Raw genomic sequence first — 12,614 nt, 5'->3', positions numbered from 1 at the left:
TATATTAAAAATCTTATCTTAATCTGATCTTATATTTGGAATAACAAACACCCTCACCTAAATAAAGCCCACTTTCAAAATTTTCAAAAGAATGGAGGCTTAGTGCTACTAAATTTTAGGTTCTATTACTGGGCAGTCAACAAACATAATCTTATGTTTTGGTCATATTATATTAACCGTGAAGAAAGTCCAATACGGGTCTTTTTGGAATCCAATTCTGTTACAAATTTTCCACTATTCATTTTCTCAGATCCTCATTTCCCTTATCTTTAAATAAAATAACTGAGAATCCAGTTATTAAAGGATCCAGAATCTTTTAATTATTTCTTTAAACCTTCCATGATTGATGTAGCTTTTAAAGAATGGTATGGATTAGGCAGATACATTTACTGAAGGGAGTCTCACTTCTTTTGAACAATTGTCAATTAAATATAGCTTATCAAATTCATTTTTTTCGTTATTTACAGATTAGAGATTTTTTTTGCCATCTCAATTACATACATTTCTTAAGAACACTGATAAGAATTTAATAGATGTAGTTTTTCATTTGCAACCTTTTTAAAAGAGGTTCAAAATCTAACATTTATGACATTCTGTTGGGAATAAGAGGGGCTCCTTTAGAATTTTTTTTTAAAACTTGGGAACAGGATGTAGCTTTCAATCTCTGAAGAAACTTGGAAAGTCATTTTAAAATTGGTTATGCCTCATCTTTATGTGCTTGCCACTCCCTCCTACAATTTAAAGTAGTCCATAGGGCCCATATGTCCAAATTCAAACTATCTTGCTTTTATACAGATGTATCTCCTCGTTGTGATAGATGCAACAATGGAGATGCTTCACTAATTCATATATTTTGGATTTGTTCGAGTCTTGGGAAATACTGGAAGTATTTTAAACTTTTTCTGTACTTTTTAAAGTAATTTTAAGCCTAATCCTTTTACTGCCTTGTTTGGTATTGTTGGAGAGAGAGGCAGAACTTTAACTGCATCTGATTTACATGCATTAGGTTTTATTTCTCTTATGGCTAGGCGAGCAGTTTTGCTTAGATGGAAGTACGTTGCTCCGCCTACTCATGCTGAATGGTTACATGACATTATGTCACATTTAAATTTAGAGAAGATTGATCCTCAATATCTGATTTGTATTTAAATTTTCAAACACTGTGGGGTCCCTTTTTGAATTACTTTCAAAATCTTTGATTTGGTATTAATGCAGAGGTGTTGGCTAATAAGGTAATTTATTACAGTGACAAGGAATTTTTTTCTCTCTCGTTGCCAAACAGCTTCAGTTTTTGTAATGGGATTAGATTTTATTTTTATAAAATATAACTATAATGTAATTTGTTTGATTAAGAATACATGGTACTGCGGATGAAATAGTATGATCTGAGTATAGTGTATTCTGTAATTTTCTATTTTTTGACTTTTAATATGTATTCATGTACTTTTTTTTAAATGTAGAATTTCAATTTCAATTAAAAATTTTTTTAAAAAGAAAGTAATCAAGAGGACTACAAGTGACATTAAAAATGAATATTAACCCCGTGATTTACAGTTTAATCAACATTGCAGTACTTTGTGAAAAAAAAACAAAGATTGGCTAAGCTAAATAACAGATAAAGGGAAGAATATTGCAACCAACAGTCACCTGAAGGAGAATGGATTGGTTAGAGAAATCCATCCCAAAGCAAATTGTGTCAACCAGATTGAAAAGATTTTTTGAAAAGTAAATCACTGTCATTTTGGGCATGAGCAAATGCTGGCAGGCATCTGAACAAGAGTGGGTGGGGAAAATAACAAGCAAGTTTAATGTAGCTTAAGGTTAATGCCATCTGGCTGGAGAATGCCCAGACGGAAAATAAGGTGTTGTTCCTCCAATCTGCAGATGATCAGGGTGGTAGTACACAAGGCCATGGACAGGATATGAGTGCAGGAGTGAGACTCAGAATTGAAATGGTTGACCACTGGGAACTTGCTGTGGTTGAGAACGGAGTGGAGGTGCTGAGAGATTTTTTTTAAAGGTAATTAAAAGACTAAGAATTAATATGCTATTGATATGTATCATATGAGCTTGCAAAAGGCATTTCATCAAGTGCCACAATGACAAGTATGATACTTGGACTGACACCAATGGAACAAAGTGGGCTGTGGCCACAGAGAGAAAATGGCCAAGTCAAAGGAAACAGGAGTTGTGGAAGTTTGGAGTAAAAGAAAAAACCAAGTTCCTCAGGGGTAAATGCTTTTCTCAATATTTATACCAATCATATGGACAGCTGTTCAGAGATTGTATTTCCACAGAACTTGGAAACTATTCATTACTTCCAGCAGTTAAAAACAGGCTGGTGGAATGAATAAAGAAAAGAAAGATGAAATTTTATACTGAAATATATTGTACTAAGTTCTGAGAACTCAATTTTAAAAGATGTACAAAAACAGAAAAAATCTACAAGCGTTTGGACAGGTTGAGAAAGTGGATGAAACATTCAAGATCCTGGACTTCATAAAAGGACGTTGAATGGAAATCTGCAATGGTGACATTTAAAATCAGTAATGGTGGTAGACAGTAAATGAAAAAAAATCAGCTGAGGACGAACAAAGTGCCATTGGTTGAATGGGGTTTAACAAAAGAACCTTTCCTCCCCCCACCCCTCCCCTCCCGTACATTGAGTGTGTTGAGTAGATAAACTATAGCATTCTAAAGCTGTGCAGAATTTGAGAAAGAATTTAAGAAAGAATTAAGGGGCTACCGCGAGAGACCAGAGCAGAGACTACAAGAATCGCGTGCGGACCGAGCCAATGCCAACTTGACTGGTCCAATGACTATAACCTGACGGAATTGCAATTCAAATAAAAACATCGCCATTGAGAACATTTTGGACCAATTTTGCTGAAGATTTTTAGATTTTGTCATGTCCGTCAACCTGATGTTGGGAACAGAAAGCTGAGAACCTCCTGCAGACAGCCCAACCGGTTGCATTATTCGTGAGTAGTGTTTCTGGCAGATTCCCAAGTACGGTATCCCACTTCCCTGGTCAACTTCAACATCACCCTTGGATGGATAACCCAACCGACCAGTGAGATGCTGCATCCCGGCCACCCAAGTCACGGCCCCGGCCCGACCACCCAACAGGTCACGGCCCCTCTCCACCCCGACCACCCAACAGGACACGGCCCCTCCCCGCCCCGACCACCCAACAGGTCATGGTATCTCGCAGCCCCGACAACCCAACAGGACACGGCCCCGCCCCGATCACCCAACAGGTCACGGCCCCGCAGCGCCCTGATCACCCAACAGGTCACGGCCCCGCCCACCCCATCACCCAACAGGTCACGGCCCCGCCCCGCCCCGATCACCCAACAGGTCACGGCCCCGCACCGCCCCGATCACCCAACAGGTCACGGCCCCGCCCCGATCACCCAACAGGTCTCGGCCCCGCCCCGATCACCCAACAGGTCACGGCCCCGCCCGCCCCGATCACCCAACAGGTCACGGCCCCGCCCGCCCCGATCACCCAACAGGTCACGGCCCCGCCGCCCCGATCACCCAACAGGTCACGGCCCCGCCCCGATCACCCAACAGGTCACGGCCCCGCCCCGATCACCCAACAGGTCACGGCCCCACCCCACCCCAATCACCCAACAGGTCACGGCCCCGCCCCAATCACCCAACAGGTCACGGTCCCTCCCCGCACCGACCACCCAACAGGTCACGGTCCCTCCCCGGCCCGATCACCCAACAGGTCACGGTCCCTCCCCGGCCCGATCACCCAACGGGTCACGGTCCCTCCCCGGCCCGATCACCCAACGGGTCACGGCCCCGCCCGCCCCGATCACCCAACGGGTCACAGCCCCGCCGCCCCGATCACCCAACTGGTCACGGCCCCGCCGCCCCGATCACCCAACGGGTCACGGCCCCGCCGCCCCGATCACCCAACAGGTCACGGCCCCGCCCCGATCACCCAACAGGTCACGGCCCCGCCCGCCCCGATCACCCAACAGGTCACGGCCCCGCCCGCCCCGATCACCCAACAGGTCACGGCCCCGCCCGCCCCGATCACCCAACAGGTCACGGCCCCGCCGCCCCGATCACCCAACAGGTCACGGCCCCGCCGCCCCGATCACCCAACAGGTCACGGCCCCGCCCCGATAACCCAACAGGTCACGGCCCCGCCCCGATCACCCAACAGGTCACGGCCCCGCCCCGATCACCCAACAGGTCACGGCCCCACCCCACCCCAATCACCCAACAGGTCACTGCCCCGCCCCAATCACCCAACAGGTCACGGTCCCTCCCCGCCCCGACCACCCAACAGGTCACGGTCCCTTCCCGCCCCGACCACCCAACAGGTCACGGTCCCTCCCCCGCCCGACCACCTAACAGGTCACGGTCCCTCCCCGGCCCGATCACCCAACGGGTCACGGCCCCGTCCGCCCCGATCACCCAACGGGTCACGGCCCCGCCGCCCCGATCACCCAACAGGTCACGGCCCCGCCCCGATCACCCAACAGGTCACGGCCCCGCCCGCCCCGATCACCCAACAGGTCACGGCCCCGCCGCTCCGATCACCCAACAGGTCACGGCCCCGCCGCCCCGATCACCCAACAGGTCACGGACCCGCCGCCCCGATCACCCAACAGGTCACGGCCCCCCCGCCCCGATCACCCAACAGGTCACGGCCCCGCCGCCCCGATCACCCAACAGGTCATGGCCCCGCCCCGATCACCCAACAGGTCACGGCCCCGCCCGCCCCGATCACCCAACAGGTCACGGCCCCGCCGCCCCGATCACCCAACAGGTCACGGCCCCGCCGCCCCGATCACCCAACAGGTCACGGCCCCGCCCCGATCACCCAACAGGTCACGGCCCCGCCCGCCCCGATCACCCAACAGGTCACGGCCCCGCCGCCCCGATCACCCAACAGGTCACGGCCCCGCCGCCCCGATCACCCAACAGGTCACGGCCCCGCCGCCCCGATCACCCAACAGGTCACGGCCCCGCCCCGATCACCCAACAGGTCACGGCCCCGCCCACACCGTGATGACGTGAAAGTGACAGCCGCCGCGCGCGTGCCCGCCGAACCGTTAGGTCGGGAGAAATTCCCGACTCAAGATTACATTCCGAAGCGCCCGACGCGAAAACATCAATCACCAAACCCGTTCATTTATTTGAGAACGTTTTGGAAATAATGACCATTCCTGAAGTGAAATAAAATGGTTTGTAATTTACACATTCAGGAGAGGATGAAGAGACATTTCCAGTCCCCGTCGATGACAAATGGAGCCCGAAGACGAAGCCTTCCATAAGGGATGCAATACTCACATCCCATTCGAAAGTGACTATCCCACGGACAGAACTATCCCGTTCCACCTCATCGCCCCTCATGAAACAAGTGCCCGTCGCGATCATGGTTTCCCCAACTCCCTCCACCTGTTCCAACCGAACTGAAGCCACTGAGCATGCGCCGGCCCAGGTCCTTGGCTTCGATCACACATGCGCACAATACGGGAGGCACGAGGCCAAGTTGGGCCGGACGGCGTGATGCCCAAAATGCAGGAAAACTTTTGTAAGTTCTACTTCCAATTATATGTTTGTTTCCAGTGTTCTCAACCGTGTCTGGTATCGCAGGAAAAGCAAATGCAGATTTAAAGAGGGAGATCAGTTGGAACAGAGCAAAGACATCATTAATTGCGTTGCCGTGGCTGGGGAGGGAGAGAGATTGAAGAGGGAGCGAGAGCGACGGCGATCTGCGCGTGTTCTAAATCACAATATAGGTTGCGAAAGGCTCCCAGTAGTTGCAGGGATGTCAATTAAGGCCAACATACCCTTAACCATCTTAATTACACTATCACCTGAATGGCAACCTTGAGATCTATGGATTTGGACCCCAAGATCCCGCTGTTCTTCCACTCAATTAAGAATTTTCTAATTAACCATGTCCTCTGCCTTCAAGTTTGGCCTTTCAAAATGCATCACTTCAGATTTATCCAATTGAACTCTATCTGTCACTTTTCTGCCCAGCTCTGCATCCTGTCTATATCCTGTTGTAACCTACAACTTATATACTATCCAGACATCTCCAAACTTCGTATCATCTGAAAACTTACTGACCCATCCCTCAACTTCTTCATCCATGTCATTTATAAAAATGAAAAAGCAGGGGTCCAAGAACAGATCCCTGCAAAACTCCACTGGTCACTGACCTCCAGGCAGAATATGTTCCACCCATTACTACTCTCTGCAGGCAAACCAATTCTGAATCCACATAGCTGGGGTTCCAAAGATTGCATGCCTCATGACTTTCTGAATGAGTCAAGTGCCTCACTAAAATTCATGTACACATCTACCACCCCAACATCTTCCACTTTCTGGAACTCTGAAGAACACAAACACAAGGCTACCTATGATACAATATAATTGGTTGCACCTCAAAAATTAAGAGAATGGGACCCAACAATATTGGATAGATGCTTTCGCTGTAAAAATGAAACTGGAACAGCAATACACGCAATTTGGGCATGTGCAAAAGTGAAAACATTTTGGGAAGAACCAAATCAGATATTAAATAAAATCACAACAAACAACATACCAAAAATTCCAAAAAAATTCTTTTAAATAACAGAAGAAGTAAAGAACTAGGTCTCAAATTGGATAGAGCACAAAAAAGATTCAATATGATAGCCTTAGCAGGAGCAAAAAAATGTATAATGTCAACTTGGAAAATGGAAGAGAGCCTGAAAATACAACAATGGTACTTGAAAATGAATAAATGTATTCCATTGGAAAAAATTACATACAATTTAAAAGACAAAGTTACGTTGTTTAAACAAATCTGGGAACCATACATGAAACATAACAGAAAGAGCCGGCCTCGGATCTCCACCTCTTAAAGTGATAAGAAGATAAACACAATCAGATTTAATGTGTAAAAACAGATGACATGTCTTTCTTGTTTGTTTTTCTTTTGTGTGAAGATGTTGTTTTATTGTATTTTATATGTTTAATATTTATTGGTTTTGGAAGGGGGTGGGAAGGATGGTGGTGAAAAGAGATAAAATGTCACTGTGCATATTTAATGAGAAACATTTCTACATATTTTGGTTGATATGGTTCATAGTGCGATAAATAAAAAAAATTACAAAAAAAAAACATCTTCCACTTTCCTCTCAGCTCCCCCCAGATTCTGACACTTACCTAATTACTTGGATTAATTTATAGCAACCTGCCCATCTTTGAGATCTGGGTGATACTGAAGTATCTGGAGGAAACCCAGTGCAGTCAAGGGATAGCTTGAAAATTCCATGCAGATGCCACTATGGGTTAGAATCAAATTTGGGTCACTGGGTTCGAGGCATCAACTCCACCAGCCTTGTTACAATAGAAATCTATGCAACAATCTTCCACTCTTTTTATCCATGCAGTATTTTTTTTTTTAAAGTTGCTATTGGGAGAAAATTTGGCTTGAGTTGCCAACCCACTGCAGTTTGCCCATCGTCACAATCACTCCACAGCAGATGCAATATCGCTGGATCTCAACTTAGCTCAGGATCACCTCAAAAACAGCAATTCATACATCCAGTTGCTCTTCATCGACTGCATTTCAGTCTTCAATACCATTATTCCCTCAATGTTGGTCAAGAAGCTACAAATTCTAGACCTCTGTACCCTACTGTGCAATTGGATCCTTGACTTTCTCATTGGAAGACCACAGAGAGTACAAATTGTAAAGAATGTCTCCTCCTCTTCAATGATTATCAGCACAGGCACACCACAAGGATGTGTGCTTACACCACTGCTCAACTCATTATACCCCCATGATTGTGTGGCCAGGCACAATTCCAATGATATCTACTTTTGGCAATGACATATCACTGAAGACTCTCTACAGGTGGACCGTGAAGAGCATTCTGGCTGGTTCCATCACTGTTTGGTATAGAAGCACCAACTCTCAGGACAAGAATAAACTCCAAAGGGTTGTTAATTCGGCCTGTGACATCACAGGCACCAGACTTCACTCTGCTGAGGACATCTACATGAGGTGGTGTTTTAAACAGCCTCTATCTTCAAAGACCCCCTTCACACTGCTACCATCAGAAAAAAGGTACAGGAGCCTAAAGACGAGCACTCAACGGCACAAAGACAGCTTCTTCCCTGTTGCCATTGGATTCCTGAATAATCAATGAATTAAAGACACTGCCTTACTTTTTGTGCACTATAATTTTTATCTTTTTTATAGTAATGTTGTAAGATGGATATAATATGAATGTTGCTCTGTGACTCTGCCACAAAACACCAAATTCATGACTTGTTCATGACAATAAATCTTGATTCTGATCATTTTAGGCAAAAGAAGAAAGCCAAAGTATTTAAATTCCAAGATTTACTAGAGGATCTTTATGAATAAAATTAATTGGCAATATACATAAGCCATAAAGTCAGGAAGATATAAATGCAAATATTCCATTTTAATTCTACTTAGTGCAGCAAACAGTTACATGTTTTCCTTAGCCAAATAGCAGCATGCAACTTCAAAATAAACTGAAACAACTTATGTTACCAATTTCCATACATGAAGCTACATTAGCAAATGTTAAATACAACTTAAAAGTTTACTAACATTGACATTGTTAAGTCAGGCTGTGTGCTGAGGTGAAATGCTAACATTCTGTGCTGCAATATCAGGTATTCCGATAACTCCACCCCCTGATCTGAGAAGGAGAAGCAGAGGAGATGACCCAGGGGGTAGTGACCTCAGTGGTGGACCAGTGAAGGGGGTTCTGTAGCTGAAAGAGCTATCCCTGCGGTGGGCTGCCAGTGACTCAAGGCAAGGAACCCACAGAGGCAGTGGGCTTCTGGAGCCTGCCTTCAGAGACTCATGCCAGGTTGTGCACTGCAGGAGACTGGCTCAAAACTGGCTGAAGGGGTACCAGGTATTGGAACCAGGATGCGAGGGGGTGCTGAGGGTGCTGAAGGGTTCCTGACCATGTTGGAGGTTCAGATCGAGAGCTTGGGTTGCCACTGGTTTGGACTGGACTCTGTGTGGGTGCGGAGGCTGACTCGGGGGGAGATTTTCATTTGCTTCTCTTTCTCTGATTGCAAGAGGCACTTCAGGCAATTTCTGCCAATGGAAAGTCTGTCTGCCTTACAGCAGGAAAGAGCAATTTCATGTAATAGGACATTGTTTTTATTACAATGACAATAAATGGAATCTTGATCTTGAAGGCCAACTACCTGAGGAGGACCTTTGCTCAGGGTGTTGCTGCAACTGATGCAGTTCTGGAAGGAGTACAACCTTGTTTGGGCCTGGAATGATATAACCAAAGAGTGCATGAATGGCATATGGCAAAAAAATACTGAAGCAGTATGTGAATGACTTAAAGGGATTTTAAAAAGATGATGAGATTGCAAGGATTAATAGAGAGCTATTGTCAACATGGTAAACAACAACCTGAACCTAGACACATGATGAGAACATTGAAGAACTCCTAGAGGTGGTTCCTGAGGAACTAACAAATGAAGAGTTGCTAGACCAATAGCGAACAGCTGAAAAAGAGGCAAGGGAAAAGGAAACTGCAGAAGGAAAAGAAGAACGGGTGAAGAAGTTGTTCACTCTTAAAGGGTTAACCAAATTCTTTGCAGACCTTAACTGTTTGCTGAAGAGATGGACCCAAACACAGAATGCTTTTCAATGATAGAGAGGAATGCTCACACAGTGCTTCCAGCATATAAGGAAATTTATGAAGAAAATAAAAAGCAAACTAGGCAATCAATACTGGACATATTCCTAAAGAATTTAAATTATTTTGCTCACTCTGTGAGAAATTACATGCCAAAATAAGGATTCCATTGATCGTGCATTGTAGATCAAAAATATTGAAGCAAATATTTACAAAAATAGAAATCTTTCATAAGTGCTAACAAACAAGGCCATTGGTAATGTTAGGGTGTTGAGAGGCAATTATAGATAAAGGTGTGTGCATAGTATGGGTGTTCAAATATTTGAGATCAAAAACAAGATTAAAATAATTTTAGGAAACATGCGTAGCTTGATTTTGGAAAGGTGCTATCATCTGTAGTTGGCTTCTGTGTTGGAAAATCCATTGTTAGCCGAATGAGGGAGAGGCAGAAGCCTGCTTGAACCTCTTTCTACACAATTATTTTTGATCTACAATGCACGATCAATGGAATCCTTATTTTGGCATGTAATTTCTCACAGAGTGAGCAAAATAATTTAAATTGACCATATGTTTGAATTATACTCTGGTTATTTTGCAAGTGCATTGTTCAAAATAGAAAATGTGGTCTTTTAAGACAATCTATCTGACACAATCAAATGTGATAAGTCTACAAATTAATGAAATTTTCAGGATAGTCCTAATGAGCTTTTAAAGATAAAATTATTTATATTTTATTTTAAATGTGTATTTTGACATATAATACAAATAAACCTTAATCTTCAAACCTTTTTATCTACAGAGTTTCTCATTTAAAAATGACCACCATTTAATAATCACCTTTCTTCATCTAGTTGTCCACCATGTGCTTTCTTCCGTGGATTGAAACGTGGTCCTATGCTGTGATAACCTAAAGGCAAAGAAATTGGTTTATATAAAGAAATAAATTAATATTTTTTTAAAAAAAGGTTCAGAAGATAATCAATATAAAGGAATTGGGAAAGTTTAAAAAAAAATTAATTAATGCCCTTGAAGTTAGCATTTGCTGACAATTCTTTAGCCAACTCAAATTGAGATGAGGGGTAATGCCTCTGTTTATCAAATTTAGTGACCATGTTAAAATAAGGTCATGCCTTTGATTTTCTCTACATAATTTATCTGTAACTGTCCTTGAATCTTGACATATATCTAAAGAAATTACTTTATCTTTCAGTTGGGGACACTATTGTGGTTTGCTTTCTCTGCTCTTTAAAATTATCAGTCAATTTCAATGTCTAGTTGTCATATAACTTGATTTATTTAATATATAAAACTATCTTCTTAAACTTACTTACCAATAATTCTTACAATAAATGGACAAAAATCTCATATTGTAAGAGAACAAATCAGCAAATCGTCAGGAGAAAAGCGAGCTGCCAATCAATGGCTAGTAGAACTCACCTGTATGAACCTCTATGGTTATAAAAGCAAAATAAAAACTGGGTGCCTTGTAATAAATGACTACCTCCTAATATCCAAGGCCTTTCTAACATCTAGAAACATTCAGAAATTATAGGACGGTGAGCCTCAATCAATGGGAGGGAAACTATTGGAGAGCATAATTAGCGATAGGACTTGTGTGCTTTAGGAAAGACTTGGGCAGATCAGGGTTAGACTTTATGGCTTTGTTCAGGGTAGGTGTAGAAGGGACTTTCTAGTTTTGATTAATGATGATTGGATTAATCAAATTTACTAACAAATTAGTTAGTTAACTAAAATATTAAAACATAGATACAACTTGGTTAATGCTTATGCTGAGACAGGTACAGATACCCAAGGACAACCAGAAGCTCTGGAATGTGTATTGTCTGATCACAACAGCCTGGTTGATAAATTTACAATTTCTTGTTTCTCTCAAGAATCATATGACTTGATGTGCGATGTGATGGTGAGTGTCTAGGAGGCTGCAATCCTAGGAGCTCCCAGATCTAAACCAGAAAACAGCGTTAAAAATCCAAAATTGGTGATAAAAGAGAAAAAATCCTGTCTGATTACAAGAAGGGGATGAGGAAGCTTCAATCAACAAAAAAAAAATACAGTGAGGAAATGCCAGCGCGTCAAGGATCCAAAGCAAGTGGAGGTGCCTCGTGTCAGGAGAAATGGCATTGCCAACCCAAGAGCCATCGAGGAGGATGCAGTCCCCCCCAGCCTCAGCACCATTAGATGTGGCCAGAGCAGAGGAATGGTCCCGAGTGGCCGAGAAGGCAGTGAGAGCCTTGGAACAGATGAACAGGAGTGAGGGAGGACAACTCCCTCTCCCTCAGAACTCGTGAGTTTGCGCACCAAGTAAAGGTATCCTCGACGGCCAGGGTCCGCCAACGGTGCATCAAGTCAGGGAACGATGGGCTCGAGTGGAGCAAGGATGTGGTGGAGGTTGACTGGGACAGCAATCACAAAGGCTGTCAAGTTGGAGACTAGGGTTGGCGGGGCGACAGTGATGGTGGTAATGGAAGCAGTTGATTGTACAAGGGACCCAGTCACGAGGCCAGGAGAAGTTGGAAGGCCAGGCTACTACAGAACAGGGAGGAGGAGGGCTCGGGGTCCTCGTTAAGAGACATTTTACAGACTCTGGCCCAAATGGAAAATAGGCTGGAGAAGGTAGTGGACAGAAGGGCCAGAGACATGTCAGAAAAATTAGACAGGATGGAGGGAACCCTGGTGAATATAACAGGCAGGGTGACAGAAGATTGAGGAGAAATTGGGGGCAGGGAGGATAGAATTGCTACAATGGAACAAGAAATTAAAGGTCTCCTCAAAGAAAGAGATGAGGTATGGGGGAAGTTGGACTTCCAGGAGAATTTCACAAAACGCTGCAACATTAAATTAGTGGGATTGAAAGAAGACATGGGGGGGGGGGGGAGGAGGGGGAATCTTATAGAATTCCTAACTAAATGGATACTCAGT

General features: G+C 44.2%; 1 protein-coding gene across 1 annotated transcript in view; it reads right to left on the bottom strand.

Annotated features, from left to right (window-relative positions):
- LOC138738914 (superoxide dismutase [Cu-Zn]-like) overlaps positions 1-5,459 on the bottom strand; it is a 33,273-nt gene extending 27,814 nt beyond the window's left edge. Inside the window, exon 1 of the mRNA XM_069890107.1 lies at positions 5,320-5,459. Coding sequence (XP_069746208.1) covers positions 5,320-5,406 — 87 coding nt within the window. The 5' untranslated portion in view covers positions 5,407-5,459. The remainder of the gene's footprint in view (positions 1-5,319) is intronic.
- Between the last annotated feature and the right edge of the window lie 7,155 nt (positions 5,460-12,614).

This window comes from Narcine bancroftii, chromosome 7 (genome assembly GCF_036971445.1).
Source record: "Narcine bancroftii isolate sNarBan1 chromosome 7, sNarBan1.hap1, whole genome shotgun sequence".
Taxonomy (NCBI): domain Eukaryota; kingdom Metazoa; phylum Chordata; class Chondrichthyes; order Torpediniformes; family Narcinidae; genus Narcine; species Narcine bancroftii.
The sequence above is the reverse complement of the archived record's forward strand: the minus strand, read 5'-3'. Positions and strand labels throughout refer to the sequence as shown.